At 35.9% G+C, this 21,186-nt stretch overlaps 1 protein-coding gene across 1 annotated transcript in view; it reads left to right on the forward strand.

The window, feature by feature from the left end:
- LOC106870139 (uncharacterized) overlaps positions 1-21,186 on the forward strand; it is a 118,281-nt gene that overhangs the window by 36,351 nt on the left and 60,744 nt on the right. Inside the window, exons 2-5 of the mRNA XM_089355590.1 lie at positions 3,710-3,820; positions 7,335-7,463; positions 14,111-14,242; positions 18,436-18,496. Coding sequence (XP_089211716.1) covers positions 3,710-3,820; positions 7,335-7,463; positions 14,111-14,242; positions 18,436-18,496 — 433 coding nt within the window. The remainder of the gene's footprint in view (positions 1-3,709; positions 3,821-7,334; positions 7,464-14,110; positions 14,243-18,435; positions 18,497-21,186) is intronic.

Raw genomic sequence — 21,186 nt, forward strand, 5'->3', positions numbered from 1 at the left:
CTTTAAAGTTGAATAGAAAACTTAGTGCATAGTATAGCAGGGAGAAAAATCATTATTGAAAAACATTTTTCTGCTCTGTCATGAATTATTAATGTTGAAACATAATGTTAAGATATGCTCTAGGCTCCACTATCTTTTAATAGTTAAGTTGTATTTTTATGGGGTTTTTTTTTCTCTTTGAATTTGAAATCTAATGGGACTTTTCTTTTTTTGCCTTTGTTTGATGATGTCTAGTTGAATATACAAATGAAATGAATAAATTAACCATATATTTGACTATGTATATATATTATGTATGTATGTATGTATTAATATTATTTTAAATATATATAAAAAAAAATAACATCTGTCTCTAAGCTTACAGAAGATAATTTAAAAGTTTTTACTTCTATTTTTTTAATAAATGCTTATGTAAATACTATTACTAATACAATTCCTTTCTTTGAGGCTGAGTGGTCTACATTTCTGTCTTTAGATTAAAAAAATATGAGACTTTTATAACAATAGGTATAGTGCATTAACTTACATGAAATATTTATAGCATATATATATATATATATATATATATATATATATATAATCATAAATATACAGGGATTAGCATTGAGTTGCTTCTCCAACATACTGAAAATTTAGAAATAGCAGTCAAAGAACTACTGATTCTAAACTACAAATTTTTCTCTAAACGGATGGCGATATTTATGGCACACATAGAACAAAAAACCGGAGGGAAAAGCGTAAACAAAACATCCGTTTAGAGAAAAATTTGTAGTTTAGAATCAGTAGTTCTTTGACTGCTATTTCTAAATTTTCAGTATGTTGGAGAAGCAACTCAATGCTAATCCCTGTATATTTATGATGATAAATGGTTTTACCGATAAAGGTTTTTTTCATACTGAACTACTTGGCAAAATTGTTAATTATTAATTCTATTATTAATTGACGATTCCCTGCCCTTATTCTTGTATATATATATAGACTGTCATACCGGCCATGACGAAGGGAAATAGCCCTGAAACTCGAGTCGCCTTTATATGTATATATTTATATTTATATATTTATATATTTGATCCTTTATATTGAACACTCAATATTTCATCTACATTCAATACTTTATTTCATGGTGCCATCCATTTTTATTTTATTTTATATTATATATTGTATATTATATTATATATTGTATATTCCATATTCTATACCCCACATTAGTTCTGCAGGAATATAAATAAAACATAAAAAACAGACAGTGTTGGAACTCTTTTAAGCAAAATAATATATTCCTCTATACACAATCATACAAAAAAATCCACCTTTTTTTTGTATTTATTTTTACTCGCATATATATATATATATATATATATATATATATATATATATATATATATATATTAGTCTATATTTGACTGTGGTGTTAAAGATCACAATTGAATATTATTTGTTTTGTTGACTAATACATATTATTCAAGGTATGAGATCATTTCTACTGTGGTAGAGAATATTTGAAATCTGAGGAGAAATCCCAAAGTATTTTATACAGTTTATAGAGACTAGCAAAAACATCACCCTGTGGGCAGTTTTCTGATAGATGCTAAATAGTTTGATTCCCAATTTGTGTAATTTTTTTTTTATATGTTATGTTTAATTACCACTTGTATCCATTATGCATCCACTATCTCGCACTGGCTCAATAAATGAATTTGGAATAATAGCAATCACTCAAAGACAGTGTTAGGGTTTATGAAGAAATCAGGTATTATTTCGACATAACCATGTGAAAGTCCTCAATTTATCATTCGTATATATCATCATCATCATCGTTTAACGTCCGTTTTCCATGCTAACATGGGTTGGACGATTTGACTGAGGACTGGTGAACCAGAAGGCTACACCAGGCTCCAATCTGATTTGGCAGAGTTTCTACATAAGTGGATGTGCAATGCCAGCATGGAAGACAAACATTAAGCAATGATGATGATATATGAAGGACTCCCCTGTCAAAGACGATGCATGAGCATTCAGCTTTTATCAAATAACCTGCACAAATGATTTGTTTATAGTGTTCATGTTGCACATTACCTCACTCTCTCCATAAAATTGACATTGTGTGAATGGGTGCACTGTATGCCACACATCAGATGTCAAAGTGATTGCACAGGAACATGAGATGAAGTGCTTTACTCAAGAATACGATGCACCACTGACAGATCTTATTGAGCACAGTGAATCACCAGTCATCTCAATCTTTAGTCTGCTTCTCTGTGAGGATTAATGTCCTGCGAACAGTATTCATAACTTCATCTCACATTTTCTTGGGTCTGCCTCTTCCACAGGTTCCATATGCATCACATGCCTATTCCAGAACAGTTTTCTCTCTTGTACACTGTGTCTGATGCCTGTTGTGCTGAATTTTTATTTCAACCCATTTGCACTTTGTTGCTCATGCACACTGATATTACACATCAAGTGGAGCATGTTAGCTTCATTTCCTTCTGGGAATCAAACTCACTACCTCACATCCTTTCCATTCCACAGTCCTCATTTCACCACTCTGTAGCATTGTGTTCATACACAGGTGTCCTACAATCTGACTTTCACTCTGAGAGAAAGACTATTTATTACCAGCTATGATAATAACTCTCTTAGCTTTCTTTAACTAGTTCTTATTTTAGCAGCTCTACTTTCAGAACATCCTCCTCTGTTGCTAATTAAATCACCTGAGTAACAGAAACGATCTACTGTCTCTAAGGATTCACCTGAGAATTCAAGAAAATCTATTTCTCATGTATTCTTGATGTTTATTTCACTTCATATCTGCCACAAACAATGTCTACTTTCTCTGTAAACCTTCCTTTGAAGGTTAACACTGTACCTTTTACATGTCCATAGTTTGTACTAGGTAGACCTTATGGAATTTCTACCTACATCTTTTCTACATATTAAACAGGGCTGTTTTTCTGAAGAAATTAGCATCCTGTGTGTTTTCCTGTTTACTAGAACTTTGATAAAATAGAACTAAATTTGATGACTGGCACCCATGCCAACGTTGTCTCCTTCATTGGACACTAAACTCGGCTTGCGAAGACCTGTTGGGGCAAGCGAAAGCAAAATTGTGATGGCACCTGTGCCCAGCGTCGCCTTCCTGGCACTTGTACCGGTGGCATGTGTAAAGACATTCGAGCGAGATCATTTCTAGTGCCGTTAGACTGGCTCCTGTGCAGGTGGCACGTAAATACACCATTTTGAGTGTGGCCTTTGCTAGTATCGTCTGACTGGCCTCCGTGCCGGTGACACGTAAAAGCACCCAATACACTCTCTGAGTGGTTGGCGTTAGGAAGGGCATCCAGCTGTAGAAACTCTGCCAAATCAGATTGGAGCCTGGTGTAGCCATCTGGTTCACCAGTCCTCAGTCAAATCGTCCAGCCCATGCTAGCATGGAAAGCGGATGTTAAACGATGATGATGATGATGATGATGGTGATGATGATGGTCTTTGCTGTGTTAACTTTAAGACCATTTGGTTCTAGGTTTTGCTTCCACACCTGGAATTTGTTTTCTAATTCTACTACAGATTTAGCCATAAGAAGATGATCATCATCATAGAAGAGTTCCTAACTCTTCTATATGGTCTGCACGATTATGATAAACAGTAAAGGACAAAATATTGAAAATTATAAATTAGTTTATACAATTTCTATAAACTTGTTTTACAGAAGCAAAGAAAAAAGTCCAGCTAATGGTGGAATGCATTAAGTACCATCTTGATGATGAGGAATGCCTTCGGAAAAGCCTTCTTTCCATTGCTTCATTAAGTGCTACTAACAGTGAGTATTATAGTATTATATGTGTTTTAAAAGGAATTGGATTTTATTATGAATATGAAATGAGCTTTAGAAAACTAATTCATGTTTGAAATAAGAATGGTTAGATTATAAAAGAAAGAATATTTTTACTTGAAATAGATTTGATTCAAATTTGTAAATATTTGGTAACTTTATGGATTTTTTAAAGTTGTATAAGCTGCAGTTCAGGCAATCCATTTGGGAGAGCAGAAGCTGAATAAAATCGATGCAGTATTGTTGTCAACCTTTCTGTTGCTGATGGCATGGTAAAATACACTCAGTCCATGCTATCAAGTGATTGGTGGTAGGAAGGGCATACAGCCATGGAGAAAAATACATGAGACAAAAGCAAAGTTGTTTCCATTGACAATGGAACAGGACAAGTGATAATATATTGTAAAATGGAATGAGATTATTGGGCACAGTGCAACACGGTGAGCTGTCAGAATCATTAGGACACTGGGTGAAATGCTTAGCAGTATTTCAACTGCCTCTACGTTCTGAGTTCAAATTCTGCTGAAGTCGACTTTGCCTTTCATCCTTTTGGGATTGATAAATTAAGTAGCCGTGAAACACTGGGGTTGATGTAATCGACTAGTCCCCTCCCACCAAATTTCAAGGCCTTGTGCCTTCAGTAGAAAGGATTATTGGGTACAGGTGTTTGGGTGCAGACAATTTGGTACAGCTTATTGAAGGTACAACTTGTTTTGGTGACCACTTTTTGGAGCTCGAGGCGAACACGCACTTTCAGAAATATACACAGAGAGAGAGAAACGGTGGCATTTCCAATTTATTAATTGAACACAGTAGACACAAACACTTTCCATCTCTTCTTTCACCTCAGGTGAAATATGCTCACTTGCATAAAAAGTCATTAAAATGAGTGAAACATTAAACCATCTGATGGCAAGTAAGTCAGCATCAAATCAGCATTGTCAAAGAAGCAATGCCAAAATGGCTGTACTAAAATATGGCAAGCCTGTTGTAAGACCTATTGAACCTGTAACAGCCAATAAAAACAGATATCAAACAATGATGTTGATGCTTTATTTTTCTGGGCTCTTATGAAAAACTTAATCATCGTCATCATCATCATTTAATGGCTGCCTTCCAAGCTGGCATGGGTTGGATGGTTTGACAGGAGCCAGCCAGGTAGAAGACTACATCAGGCTACTGTTTGGGCAGGGTTTTTATGACTGGATGCTCAGCCTAACACCAATCACCCTGTACAATAGACTGAGTGCCTTTTACATGGCACCAGCACAGGCAAGGTCAGTTTTGTCTTGGTTTTTACAGCTGGATGCCCTTCCAAATGCCAACCACTTCACAGTGTGAACTGGATACTTTTTATGTGGCACCAGCACTGACAGGGTCACCAAGTAACTTGCAAGACAAAGAACCTTTTAGAGGGGAGGGGGCATTGGAGGAGGTGATCTTGTGTCAGATGATGAAAAGTTATAGTGAGACAGAGAGGTAGAAAGAGGTGTTTTGCTATAGGTACATAGTTACCTGGTCAGGGAGGAAGAGAGAGAGAGTGGTAACAGGGAGGGGGACAGAAACAGGTGTGCTGCTGTAGAGGAGACACATGGTTACGCAGCCAGTGGGAAGAGAGAGAGAGAGAGAGAGTGGAAGACAACAAGAGAGAGCAGGAGAGAGATGATGGTGAAGTGCCAGGGTATACTGACAAGGAATTGGATTCAGAGCATAGATGGGATGGTAGAGTAGGGAAGAGAGAGAGATAAATGGTGGTAATTTCCAGGACATGCCCTCAAGGTATGGGGACATAATATTCATGGCCAGGTATTGCCAAAGAGGCATGGGTAAGGAGTGAGGTTGGGGATTGCAGTGACTGGTAAGAACCTGGGTATAAAGAGGGGGTCGGGAAAGAAGTGATACAGTGAGCAGGGCAGTGAGGGCTTATTCTTAGAGCAAGTTTTGAAGAGCGCAGTTTGATTTTAACAGTTATTCTTTCAATGCTATAATGGAATCGAAAAAGGAGCATATTCAGCATATTTTGCTTTATGGGTCCAATAAAGGCAACAATACAAAGGAAAGTGACAGGAATTTTAATACGATATATATGGGGATGGGACAATAAGCATAAGCCAGTGTCAACGGTGGCTCCAGAAATTCTGAGCTGTAAACTACAGCCTAAAAGACTAGCCTCATCCTGAAGATCTGTAGAGCTCGACAAGGACGTCCTGCAAACCCTGGTGGAACAAAATCCCACCGTAGCTGTTGAGGAACTAGCAGAGAAGCTTGGATTTGGTCATTCAACCAATTATTCAAGTCAGCACTAGAAGAAAAACAACCATCTTTGGTTTCAAAATGAAAGGTGTTCTTCCATCAGGATAAAGCTTGGCCACATACAGCGAGGATAACATTCCAAAGGCTGGAGCAGTTTAAATGGGAAACGATGCCCCACCCACCATATTCACTGGACATTGCCCCATCTGATTATCATTTCTTCTGCAGTTTTCAAAATCATTTGGATGGGAAAAATATGAATTCTGTAGACAAGGTCAGAACAGTACTGGAGGAGTACTTTTTGTCACGGACAAGTGAATTTTGGAAAAGGAGCCTTTGCTAGTCTACCAGATTGATATAAGAGGATTGAAGAAAATGAAGGAGAGTTTATTTTAGATTAAAAAAGAACTTTGTTTATCTTAATTTTGAAAAATAAAAGTATAAAAAACTGCATTATTTATGGGATGAGTCAATATTTGTTTTCAAATGCTAGAGGGCTGTGATATATCTTCTTGTTTTTTTGCCCTTTGCTTTAGTCATTGGACTGCTGCCATGCTGGGGCACTGCCTTGAATGGTTTTGGTGAACATACCAATCCCAGTATGTTCTACGACTGGTACTTATTCTATCAGTTTCTTTCGCTGAACTGCTATGGGGATATAAACAAACCAATACCAGCTATCAAGCAGTGTGTGTGAGGGGAACAAACACAAAACACACACACACGCACACATGCACGGCAGGATTCCACATAGTTTCCATTAATCAAATCCACTCACAAAGCATTTATTGGTCCTGGGCTATAGTAGAAGACACTTGCTGAAGGTGTTGCACAGTAGGACTGAACCCAAAACAACATGCTTGCAAAGGGAGTCTCTTAACCACACAGCCATCCCCCAAAATGCTTTGTCCATGTTAACTAAAGAATTGTCTAAATTATTTCAAGTATAATTTCCCTCCTTTTACCCACCAAATTGCTGTTAATAAAGAAAGATTTGAAACTCAGTAAATTCAAGAGTTGTGGATTTAGTAAGTAACCTAACAATCTTTATATTTTATATTAAATTCAATAAACTGATAACCCCCAGTGGTAACAAGTCGCCAAACATAAACAAATATATCAAATGCTGAAAAGCTATGGAAAGTTAGGTCGATAAACTGAATGAGCTTTGTTAAATTGATGTATTATTTCTGATTATAAACAGAAGTAATTTATAGTAAATATTTTTTTTCTTTCTCTATTCTGAAAGCTTTTGTTCAAGACTATCTGAGAGAAAATGGTTGTTTAAAGTTTATATTGAATATATTCACTTCAAACAGCAACTCTCAAATAAAAGAGGCTACAATGTTCTGCTTGGCTTGTGCAATAGATCAAAATGGTAAGTTATATTTCTATATTTCTTGTTTGAGATTTGGTGATGATATTGAACAAAAAAAAATTGTAAGAGTATATTGTTTCATATTAATCTGTTCATAGAAATATATTTTAGTGCTCAACAGAAAACTATATACATGATGGTTCAGTAAGAAATGTTACAGAGAAAATATGTATTAACATAGGTTAGCCAGTCAGAGAATTTCTGTTTTGTTATTCAAATAAACCACCTACATGTTTACTTGACCTTCTAAAAATAGCAGCCATATCGCCTTCAAGCTTCACCCTTCTGTCTTTATACTGGCACTCCGTTGGTTACGATAATGAGTGTCCCAGTTGATCCAATCAACAGAACAACCTGCTCATGAAATTAGCATGCAAGTGGCTTAGCACTTCACAGACACATGTACCCTTAATGTAGTTCTCTGGAAGATTCAATAAGACACAATGTGACAAGGTTGGTCCTTTGAAATACAGGTACTACTCAGTTCTGCCCGTTGAGTGGACTGGAGCAGTGTGAAAGGAAGTGTCTTGCTCAAGGTACAAAATATGTTGCTGGATATCGAACTCCCAACCTTACAATCATGAGCTAAATATCCTAGCCATTAAGCTACGTGCCTTTATAATGTTTGAATATACTGGATAACTTATTCCTGAATATAATATTTCAAGAAAAAGATTAAGAATGAATTTTGCTAGAATGCCTGTTGGATGAAAAGTTCTTTCACAGAAAACCATAATTGTAATATGAAGAGAAAATCTTTTTTACTCAGCACACGTAAGCAAAAGCAGGGTGTTGTAGTCGCTCATCTTTGTCTGTGTGTTTGCAAAATTACTGGAAATTGGCTTAACAGATTTTCACCAAATTTGAAAGAAATACTCATTGCGTGAGTGGCTCAAACTCATTAAATTTTGATTTGATTATCTTCAAAACTGGCAGACGTGTGAATCAAAACTTTTGATGTCATTTTGTTGAAATATGAATTTGTCTGAAAATATATTTATTAAATTAAATTTTATTTTATCCTTCTGTGTGTGCAAGGTGTGCATCACCCCTCCAATGCGTTTTTTTCATTTAAATGTGTTTTGATTATTTTATTGCTTTTATTAGTTGTCTGCCACAAACTGCTATATGTTCTTGTCAGTTATATTTAAAGAGAAATAGAAATATATATATATGAAACCTTTTATAAAGATCATAACCAAGAATGCCCAAATACTGCATTTGATGTGGTGAGCATATTTACGGTAAGTCCAATGATTGGTGCATCGTAAAAAATTTGCATCACAACAGTGAAAAGTCCAATTTGTCATGATCAAAGTAGAAAAAGGGCTAAGTTTCCATAACCACACTAAAATACCAATTAATAACATTGTGGATGTGTTAATTTTGTGCTTAAAAACAATGAACTTACAGATTAAAAGTGAAATGTATCCACATAGCCAGTGCAGTCAGTAAACCCTGACGAGAGCTGAGTATGGCTGTTAAATAACTTGAAACTGTTTCAAAGTCATGTTATTTCTAAATCCAAACATTACTCTCTCTTTACTCTTTTACACTTTTCAGTCATTTGACTGCGGCCATGCTGGAGCACCGCCTTTAGTCGAGCAAATCGACCCCAGGACTTATTCTTTGTAAGCCTAGTACTTATTCTGTCGGTCTCTTTTGCCAAACTGCTAGGTGACGGGGGCGTAAACACACCAGCATCGGCTGTCAAGCAATGCGAGGGGGACAAACACAGACACACAAACATACACACACACACTGACACACACACACACACACACACATATATATATATATATATATATATATACGACCAGCTTCTTTCAGTTTCCATCTACCAAATCCACTCACAAGGCTTTGGTCAGCCCGAGACTATAGTAAACGACACTTGCCTAAGATGCCACGCAGTGGAACTGAACCCAGAAGCATGTGGCTGCTAAGCAAGCTACTTACCACACAGCCACTCCTGCACCTATTATTTCAGGTATTTTGAATTAGAAACAGTAAAGACTCAAGGTTGCATTGTTACATAGCTTTCAAAAAATATCTAATTCTAGAGAAAATTTCAGAAACAATTTTTATTTTTAATTTGAGAAGTGAAATAAATTTAACTTTAATTTCATTGTCATGTTGTCACATAAGAAGCACTTGTGCTGGTCCCACATATAAAGCCCCCATGCTGGTTCCACATATAAAGCACTGGTGCTGGTGCCTCGTAAAAAGCATTCAGTACATCCTGCAAAGTGGTTGGTGTGAGGAAGGGGATCCTGCTTTAGAAAACATGCCAAACCAGACGAGTGGAACCTGGTGCAGCAGTTCTCCAGCTGGCCAGCTCCTGTCAAACCATCCAACCCATGCCAGCATGGAAAACGGACATTAAATGATGATGATGGATTTTATGATTCAAAGGCCTGTGTACTGTGGACCATAAAAAGAATAGACAAGAAAGGCTGTTTTACAGGATGAAAACTTTTCTCACCCTGTATTGTTTTACATAAAAAGTTACATCTCTCCTTGACAGGCTGCTTTCACTTTAGCTGATTTACAATGAATAAATAAATAAATATTATATAAAATCAAAGAGACAGTATTTACAATAGATAAAGAGATAAATAAATAGATAGACCTGGTGCCAACAGGAAATTACCCAAACAAGAGCTGAATTAAAAATGATTAGTAATGGCATATCATCTTAATAAAAATAATATTTTAGAAAGATATCTTATTTATGTCAATCAAAAATTTCCTAGTTTTTCCGAACTGAAATATTATCGCTAATAAAAAAATCATATCTAATAAAAGTCTATGAAATAAAGTAATAAATTTTTGTAAAAAATGTTCTACTTAACAAATATTGATTTCAGATTTTACGAAAGAAACTATCAGGACATTACTTCCTTCACTGCTGCCATTGATCAGATGTCTAAATTTTTCTTTCCTTAATAGCACTTGTTTTTTTTTTTTCTAATGTGAAGTTCCAGAGAAAATCTAACAAGTTATAATTGCCTCCCTGGAGGCAGAATAGTAAGATAATAAAATATTTAAAAGTCTTAATACAAGAGACAAGATAGATATTTACTTATAGGATTATAATTTCACCTCTAGAAATGAACATCTTTTTTTAGTATATAGATTTACACATCATTATCATTTAACATACATGTTCTATGCTGGCATGGGTCGGACAATTTTACAGGATTTGATGGGTCCAAAGACTGCATTGTTTAACAGTGTCTACATTGGCAGGGTTTCTACAGTTGGATGTCCTTCTTAACACCAACTACTGGGTGCTTTTTCATGCCACTGGCACTAGTGAGGTCACCATGCAGCCCAAGGCAATTGGGGGCAGGTTTATGCTAAGAAATGAGGGATAAGGTTGTGATCATGGTCTTCAGGTGCCTTATTCCTGGATTTGTAGGCTATGATTAATAATGTTCTCTTCCATGATGCTACTACAAGTAAAAACACCACTTTCTTTCTTCCTTTTGTCACCCTCAGATGACGGACAAGACCTGAAATGTCAGACCCTATAGTTATCACAGCTCATGGGTTTTAACTATCATAAATTTTATTATATGGCAAATGATATTCATGCATTTCACAATAAGAGATGGGAGATGAAACAGTCACTAAGCCTTCTAGTAAAATATCTACAGAAAGAAATCATACTAGTCAATAGACTAGCAAGCTTGCTTGCTTGCTATACTGCATTGGGGAATCATTTACAGAATTGATTTGCTTCTTGCAACATGTTGCATGACCACAACTGATGATGACTAATCAATGAACTTCATTAATCCTTTCAAATGTATAATATGAAACTTTGTTTAAATTCAATCCTTAATTATTTCGGAAACATGCAAACTTAAACCATAAAATATATAATCATGCAACTAATCTCCTCCCCACCACTTCCCTAAAATTGCTGGCCTTGTGCCAAAATTTGAAGCCATTATTATTACTATTATCTTAATGCTATTTATTGTGATGGAACAAATAGATGGTAACATGCTGAGTAGTAATTAATTTTGTTGATTAATGACCAAGTTCAAATCCTGCCTGTCAGCTTTGGCATTGCATTTTAACCCACTATTTGTCTGCAGGAAATATTTACCCTGTCTATTCTGTAATGTGGTTGGCATTAGGAAAGGCATTCAGCCGTAGAAACCATGCCAAAGCGGGAATGGAACCTGGGCAGTTCCTGTCAAACCGACCAACTCATGCCAGCATGGAAAATGGACGTTAAATGATGATCGGGATTCAGTTCATCAGATTACAGCTGCTCCAACACATCATCTGTGTATGTGTAGGTACAAATTATGTTATGCAATAACAGTTTATATAGGGTTAAGGGGGTCACCAACTGATTGAGATGCCCCACTATCCAAGTAGCACTGTGAGCAACGACAAAATTAGCATTTTTTCCTTAGTATAGAGGAGATTTCATTTTACTTCTAATAAACTTTGTCCTGGAAATATATTAGATTAAATAAAAGTCTAAGATTTCTTGCAAAATTTGAGTGTCGAGGTATTCCAAATAGACATAAATTTAGTTCTCTATTCCTAGTTTAAGTTCTTTGGAATGAATTCAAAATCCATTTGTTACTTAATAGCAAATTGACGAGTAATTAAGTTAAATTTATCAAGAAATTCTAAACCCAAATTGGGATTCATTTATTCTGGATTCATTTATTCCAAGGTTTCAAGTAAATGCAAATAATTACTTGAAATTTCAGTGATGGGAAATTTAACCAATGCCAGTATGGAAAATTGATGATAAATGATTGTAGCATTCTGTCAGTTACGACGACAAGGGTTCCAGTTGATCTGATCAATGGAACAGCCTGCTCATGAAATTAACGTGCAAGTGGCTGAGCACTCCACAGACACGTGTACCCTTAACGTAGTTCTTGGGGATATTCAGCATTAAAGATAATAGGAATGTAGGAGAAATTTCAAGATAGAGAAGAGCTTTGATTTAAATCAAACCTTCTTAGATTACAGCTTAAAATATTTTATCAATATGGTCAATTTGATGAGACCTTTACAAAGATAAATAACTATAAAGCTATCAGACTCAGTTTAATTTAAACGAAATAGAGAAAATAGAATGACAGTGAGAATTGAATGTATGATAATTCTTAATTGTACTCACACAGATCATCAAATATTGTAATCAGTAATCTTCTAGATCAGTGGTTCTCAACCATTTTGTTTTACCTAGGGACCCCTTTCTTTACTATTCTACTCTGGTGGAATCCTGTTTCCATTCGATGCATTAAAAACTACATTATTTACATTGGACAGATATGTGTCCTCATATTGTTTGTTGTTACCTCAACATTTCGGCTGGTTTGCTCTCCAGCCTTCATCAGGTGTCCTGGTAGAATTTTTAACCCAGCCCTGGGTTCTCATTCCTAAGGTACTTTTTTTTTTGCTGATGTATGGTATTATTTATTCAAGGTACTGCCTGGAATTGAACTCACAATCTTGGGGTTAGTAGCCCGTGCTGTTAACCATTACGTTATATGCCTGTGGGCAATTATAGATCTATAATTGGCCACGGGCATATAGCGTAATGATTAAGAGCACGGGCTACTAACTCCAAGATTGCGAGTTCAATTCCAGGCAGTACCTTGAATGAATAAATAAATAAATAATAATAATAATAATAATGATAACACCAGCAACAAAATACCTTAGGAACGAGAAACCAGGGTTGGGTTCAAAATTCTACCAGTACACCTGATGAAGGCTGGAGAGTAAATCAGCCGAAACATTGTGGTTACAAACAAGAGGAGGGCACATATCCGTCCAATGTAAATAATGAACAGAATTCTTCATCTATGAAACAGAGAACAGCTTTAAAAACTAGTTTTACAGATACTTCTTTCAAAATTCCTATTTTGTTTTTCATGAAGAAAGAAACCTAGTTGTGTCTTGCAATAACTATGTCGAAAGCAAACTTTTTTAATGGACTTTTAAAATACTGTAGATCCCCAATTCACTATTTTGCTTGTGCAGACCCCTAAAAATCTTATATGGATCCTGGTTGAGAACCATTGTCTTAGAGGATGGGGCTTCTAAGGCAATGATTAAAATTAGTAAATGGTTAACAAGTGTATCCTTGCTTGATTTCACAGCAGAAATGCTAAAGTTATTTTATATCACAACTACAGTTTCCATATATATATATATATATATATAATGTACTTGTGTCTGTGTTTGTCCCCTCCACCATCACTAGACAACCGATGTTGGTGTGTTTATGTCCCCATAACTTATCAGTTCAGCAAAAGAGACTGATAGAATAAGTACTAGGCTCACAAAGAATAAGTCCTGGGGGTTGATTCGTTTGACTAAAAGCAGTGCTCCAGCCTGGCCACAGTCAAATGACAGAAACAAATAAAAAATTAAAAAGTAACCTAATTTTTGACAAAAAAGAGTTCCTTATATACATTAAAATACAGTATTCTATGCAAATATATGTTTATTTTGGTTTATGACTGAAAGGGATTACCTTTTTTGTATTATGTTTATTCCAAATTATTAAATCTACTTCCAGAATAACTGTGCTGCTCTCTTATACCGTGACATTTATTTATTTTAATGTATTCATTTTCACTTATTTATTTATTTTGCAGTTGCTTCCCAAAAATTCATGACCACATCTATTGTCTTTGAACATTTAAGCAAAATACTGTCATCTGACATACATGCAAATAACTTACATCATACAGCGACATACTTCATCTCCTGCATAACAAATAACAACAGTAAGTAGATTATTTCTCACTTCAATCATTATTAGAGTCTTCTAAAGTCATTTCATTCTCCATCAAAACATTAATTATTGCTCAATTTTTAAATGAATTCCACCTCACCCCCTGTAATACTATTCCCCACTTTCAGTTGAGAAGTTTTTGTCTTCCTTGCCTTGCACAGTACTTGTTGACCTTGTCAGTGATAGCGCCACCTAAAAAGTACTGGTGCTAGTGTTATGTAAAAACACAAGTACACTCTATAAAGTGGTTGGCATTAAGATGGGCATCCTGCTGTAAAAACCATGCCAAAACAATACAATGGAGCCAGTTACGGCTCCCAGTCTTGCCAGCTCCTGTTAAACCATCCAATTCAAACCAGCATGGAAAACAAACATTAAATGCTGATGATGATGATGATATATACAGCTTACAAATATATTTGTCTTTGTTATTCTTGTCTTATTTCTGAACCTGAGAAGGACAGACAAACATACTTTTGAATTACTGTTCAATAAACAAAGTCAATCTGTATCTTATTACATATCCTACTTCTCTGTAATAATAATAATAATAATAATAATAATAATAATAATAATGTTATTAATAAAGTACTGCAGCTCTTTGCCTTTCCACATTGGCGCTACTTACTCAATTTGCCCATTTACTATCATATCTATATATATATATATATATATATATATATATATATATATATATATATACTAGCTGAATGACCCAGTGTTACCTGGGTTACTGCTGTTCTTATTCAGATTAGTAAAAAATAAATATAAAGATATATTCTCATAATTATTTCAAAATATCTATATTTTATTAAAAAAATATCCAGATTGTAATGCTAATAGAATTTCAAACTGAAAATCTGTCAATGTTGAAGCACCTCAGGGTAAACAATATTGATTGTGTAATTTTTTGTTGGTGTCGAAATGAATAAATTATTATTGCTTCTAAGTTGCAAGCAAGCAACATAGAGTTGGCCGTGGGAGAAGCATGTAGTAGAAGGATCAAGTCCAACTACCTTGAGGGATTGACCCTGAGATTTGTTAATTGAAATATCAAAACTTAGTTTGACTGGAAACTGAAGCAACTTAAATGGAACATTTGTAGGTATGAGAGGAATTTTTGGAATAAAGTGACTGTTGCCACTAGGACATGGAGAGCATCTTGGAGATGAACATAATTTTTAGCCCTTTTAATTTTTAGCTTATTTCTGTCCCTGGATTTGCTGGATTGGATGCGTACAGAGCAGTGTAAGCATTGATGTCATGTTCAATTCCCAGTGGTTCGGCGGTTCAGCCCATCTTTTTTCACTCAATTATTTAGATATAGTCACTTTAAATGGAGCATATATTATATAATTACAGTTATTATATATCATCATCATTATCATTGCTGTTTAATGTCTACTTTCCATGCTGGCATGGGTTGGACGGTTTGACTGAGGACTGGTGAACCAGATGGCTACACCAGGCTCCAATCTGATCTGGCAAAGTTTCTACAGTTGGATGCCCTTCCTAACGCCAACCACTCTGAGAGTGTAGTGGGTGCTTTTACATGCCACCAGCATGAGGGCCAGTCAGGTGAAACTGGCAACAACCACGCTCAAAAGGTGTTTTTTATGTGCTACCTGCACGGGAGCTAGTCTGGCAGCACTGGCAACAACCACGCTCGAATGTTATTTTTCGTGTGCTTGTAAGGTGATGCTGGCAACGATCATGCTTGAATGGTGCTACACACACACACACACACACACACATACAAACACACTGGTCCAGCCTGATGTTTTTTCTTTTTTATTTTGTGTTCCTTTATGTTCCATAACTTAGTGGCCCAACAATTAGAGATTGTTAAAGTAGGTACCAGACTAAAATAAGTACTGGAGTTGATATATCTGTGTAAACCTTTGGAGGCAGTGCCCCAGAATGGCTGCAGTCCAGTGACTAAAACCACTGTAAGAATTAAAGAATATATAGCAACCAGATCAAAAGAGCTCTTTACATTATCTTCTGATGTGAATGAACAATAGATGAAAGAAAGGCAAAAATGTATTTCTCTGTTTCTGATAAGCTGTTAGGCATTTTGCCAAGATAGGAATCAGACTGTCCATAATTACCAGAAATGTTTCAATTTAAAAATTTTAAGAAGATGCTTGAATTTCAACAAAAGATCAATAAAACCAAATCATCAATCTAGATGAATCATCACTCGTTCAATTTTGCTTGTATTGTCTTAACGTTTTCTTGCTGATAACAAGTTAACAACATCTCTTGGTTTCCTTCTCTATCTTCAAGACAGGAGATAATATCATAAGAAAATAATTGAGCACAAATTCAGAGAGTAAGCTAGTTGGTTAAATTCTGGCCTGCAGATACCCAGATAAAATTGGTCAGTTTGTTAATGATGTTCTTTAACTCCAGCCCAGCCTTGATTGAGCAGAGCTATGATCATAAACAGCCCAACCATGACACTCCCATCTGTTCTTTTCTTCTGCTGGCTAAATATATCTGGAAGTACATTATCCAATGTACCATCCCACTACCTTTTTTTTATATTTTCTTCTAGACACTAAGTGTAACCTGAGATCTCGCTGCCATTTCTAGATGGTTGTGAAGTAAATTAAGTGAGATAGGCTCTCCTAATTGTAAGGTTGATATTGATATCTAGCTTTAATTTTTGAAATTAAATGCATGGGAGAAATAAATCATCGTCATAATCATCATCACCACCATCATCATCATTTTAATGTCCGCTTTTCCATGCTTACCTGTTTTGGAACTGGAATCAAGCACATACCCACATGCACACGCAGAAATATACACGTATAGATTGAAAGAGAGGAAGACATTACAATTCATTAATTGATCATGATTGAAATAAACACTTCCCCTCTTCTCATACACAGAAAGAAAAATATGCTCACACACGTAAACAGAGAGAGAGAGTGAATTTATCAACTAAATATGATTGGCATAAGTACTTCGCTTCTCCTTTTACAAATCAAGTGAAATGTGCTGACAAACACAAACAGAGATGGATGGAGGGAGAGAACAAGAGGAACATTATTTGATGTGAAATAAGTTAGCATCAAACCAGCGACACCAGATCGGCATGGCACAGCTATTGTTGTACCAAAATGTCTCCTACCCTAGAAAACCCATCTGCTCCCCTGAACACGACAGTCGCATGGTACCTCCTCTAACCAGGACTGTTTGACACATTCATTTCTCCTACTGTGTCTCACCGCACAAGTCCTGTGCTAACCAATTCGTCTGGTCCTTCCTTTGCAGAATGTCAACTCCCTGAAATTCTCTCTCCATCTACATTTTCCCAGTGAATGTCAAATTAGAGATGTTAAAGCTGAACTGTGCTGATCTCTACGAATAGTCTTGGAGGTGCCGAAATGGCTGTTCCAGAACGCCTCATATCCTACACTCATGGCCTTTGCAGGTCTTCTGAGATCAGTTAAATTGATGTGGTTCATGTCCTTCTTGAACAGCTGCAAATTGATGGCTGCCAGAAAAATACATGGACAGAGAAGAAATTCTAGAAGGCTAACCTCCTGTGGAAGAAGGACTGGATTAAATGGTTAATGGGATGGTGGGTAAACATGGTGAACTGGGTAACACAGGGTATAGATCAGCTAAGTGGGCCACAGTAGAGATGTCATGAGTTCCAAGTGCACGTGGGTCTTTTAACTGTGGTAGAAAAGCTAGTGAAGAGACAGCATGTATGCAGGTTAGTGGTTGGATTGTTGTTATCATCAATCCCTGGGAATTATTGCCTCAATCCTAGGATTCATAGGGTCGGTTACTTAGTTTCCATTGTGTACAAATGACCAGTTGTTGTGCCAGTTTTTTTTCTTTTTGTTTTCCTTTTCTTTTTTTGACATACGGTATGTGTGTAGTAGCAGTAATATTTCATGTTAGAGTATTATTGTATTGTAATATTCCATATCAACATGTTTCCACATCTCAAAAACCCTAAATTGTCAAAGAATTTTTTTCCCTTTCTGACATGCCATATTTACTGTATAAAGTTGATGTAAGTTAAATACATAAAAATATATATTTAAAAATATATATTTTGTTTTGATAGGTGTTTACAGGATGAAACCTTTATTTAAGATATGTATAAAATGCATTTTTTATGTTTGGAAAAGAATATATGTTTCTTTTGTACCTTTCTAGGTTATGGTCAGGTGATTTGCAGAAAATCCTCTTGCTTGAAAAATCTTCTTGCCTTATTCAGGTATGTTTTGATCATTTTGCATTTTTTTTATGGAGACTTGAAAAATAAACTTTGTAAAAAGAATGTACAAAATATTTCTGCTAAAAATGTGTTTCAGTTAAAGAATTGGTTTCATTAATAGTTTAATCAGTCATCATCATCATCATCATTTTAATGTCTGCTTTTCCATGCTTGCATGGGTTGGACAGAATTTATTGAGGTAGATCATCTACAGCTGGATGCTCTTTCTGTCGCCAACGTTTACCTGTTTCCAAGCAAGGTAATATTTTCCCATGATCAGACGTATTGTTAAAGAATATTGGAATATTTCCCTTGCAGAATATTGGTAATATTTCCCTTGGCCACACATTTTCACAGAATTTTGGAAATGAATGCCACTACATGTATGACTGTGAAAATCATTTCACAACTATCTTTACATTCCGAGTTCAAATTCCGTCGAGGTCGACTTTGACTTTCATCCTTTCGGAGTCGATAAATTAAGTACCAGTTGCGTACTAGGGTCAATCTAATCAACTGCCCGTCCCCCTTGAAATTTCGTGCCTCGTGCCTACATTAGAAGTGAATCATTTCACAACTATCACACTATGTAAAGACAAAGAGACACAAACATACAAACACTGATTCACATACATACACAGTGGACTTTTTTTCAGTTTCTGTCTAGCAAATCCATTCACAAGTCTTTAGTCTGTCCGGGGCTATTGTAGCTAATGCTTTGATTTACTGTTTTGGAGATCTACCATTGTAGTCTGGACCATCTTGGCAGTTGCTTAATCTGTAGCTTTTAATTTGGCTCCTTCTAAAATGACTGAATGCTTGTGCTTAAGCAAACAGAATTATATTAAAATATTGATTGAGACGAAAATTACCAGGGATGGCCTCTACGTGAAAAACATATTGTTACAGATTTAATGTAATGAGCCCAAACAGTTTAATTTAAAATGGCATTTGTAGTGAGGAGAGAAATCTTTAGCTTTAATCATTAATTCTGATCATAAAAGGCAAGGGAGACAACTCTGAAATCTGAATTAAAAATTGAATGGAGGCATGGAGAAGGAGAGTGAATCTGATCTTTACAAAATGAGCATGTTATCGTCTCTCTTTAACTTGAAATCTGGTATATTGTCCTCTTCTAATCCAGTTGATGCCATCTACTATTTATCTTTCGTCTATGGAATCAGTTATGTCCAATCAAGGTTGAGCATACAGCTGCATTTATGTGAGAGTGTTTGTGTTTCCTTGTCTTGACATTGCATGGTTCTTGTAAATGAATGTCATTCACATTTGATACTCAGCTGGAACACGTCTGTCCATGGGGAGATATATTACCTTGCTTGAAAGCTGGTAAGGGTTGGCAACAGCAATGACATCCAGCCATAGAAAATCTGCTTCAATAAACTTTGTCCGGCCTATTCATCATCATCATCATCATCATCATCATTGTTTAATGTCCATCTGCCATGCATGCATGGATAGGACAGTTGACAGGAGCCAGACAGGTAGAAAAACTACCCTGGGCTATTGTGTCTGTTTTAGCAGGGGTTTTACAGCTGGATGCCCTTCCTAACACCAACCACTCTGCAGAGTGGACTCAGTGCTTTTTATGTGGCACTAGCACAGGCGAGGTTAGTTTTGGCTGGATGCCCTTCCAAACGCCAACCATGATGTATGTATGTTCAAGCATGGAAAAGTGGACATTAAAACAGTGATAAAATGCAATTTATTTCTTGAAAGAAATATAGTTAAAAAAGGTCTAAAGGATCCTGCTTTTCACAGATCTTTGCCTGTGCCTATCCTCTACTCAAAATTACAAACCCTTTGTAGATGCTCTCCTTGTCACAACTCTTTCTAAATATGGCATCAAGCTGTCATTTAGTTACAAGGATCATTGTCTCATGGTTCTGTCCTTTTGATGTCTTGTAAACAACTCGCACATGCAAGTGCTACCAGTTGAGGACTCCGCATACCGGAAGCCAGCAAGTGTATGGGGTCATCAGGAGATAATGCGCGCCGTTTCGGGGTCTACCTCTCGACAGCATCAATGCGCACCGGCCCCCCTCACTGATATGAGACCCCGCTTGCTAGATCAACTGGTTATTAAAAACAAAGCTCAGTATTTCTCTAGCCATCGCTCATCGTCTCTTTTTAACCAAATCCAGTGGCTAGCCTTCTCCACTGTATTTTGGATATCGGTCATGGTGGTATTTACCTTACGATGAGTTAGGCCTAACGATGTTAGATCCAACATTAATTCAACTTCATGAACCCAAGATTATTCCATGTCAATTATGAATGTCTTTCATCTTACCTACCTCCTGTTTTATTTCATAATCACATTTATTTCTTCAAAAAATTATTATGTTTTGGTGATATAAATTTCTGTTTAAGGAGTTTTAACTTGCAAAGATTCTTTTTCAAATGCTTTTAGAGTGTGTAGCATAAAATTTTAATATATACAACTCAGCTGCACAAGCATAAAATGAAATTAATGTTGAACTTAGTTCTTTAAAATATCCAAACTTGGTTGACATTCTCTTAAAGGGATTAATTCTGGATTTGCCTTTAAACGTGCATGAATAAATAAAATTCGTTTTAGTATAATCTTTATCCTCATTAAAATTTCAATGTCGGAATGACAATTCATGCTTGAAGCTATGACTTTATGTTCTTATATTTCTTATTTAAAT

The sequence above is a fragment of the Octopus bimaculoides genome, chromosome 7 (genome assembly GCF_046866305.1).
Source record: "Octopus bimaculoides isolate indiv1 chromosome 7, ASM4686630v1, whole genome shotgun sequence".
Taxonomy (NCBI): Eukaryota; Metazoa; Mollusca; class Cephalopoda; order Octopoda; family Octopodidae; genus Octopus; species Octopus bimaculoides.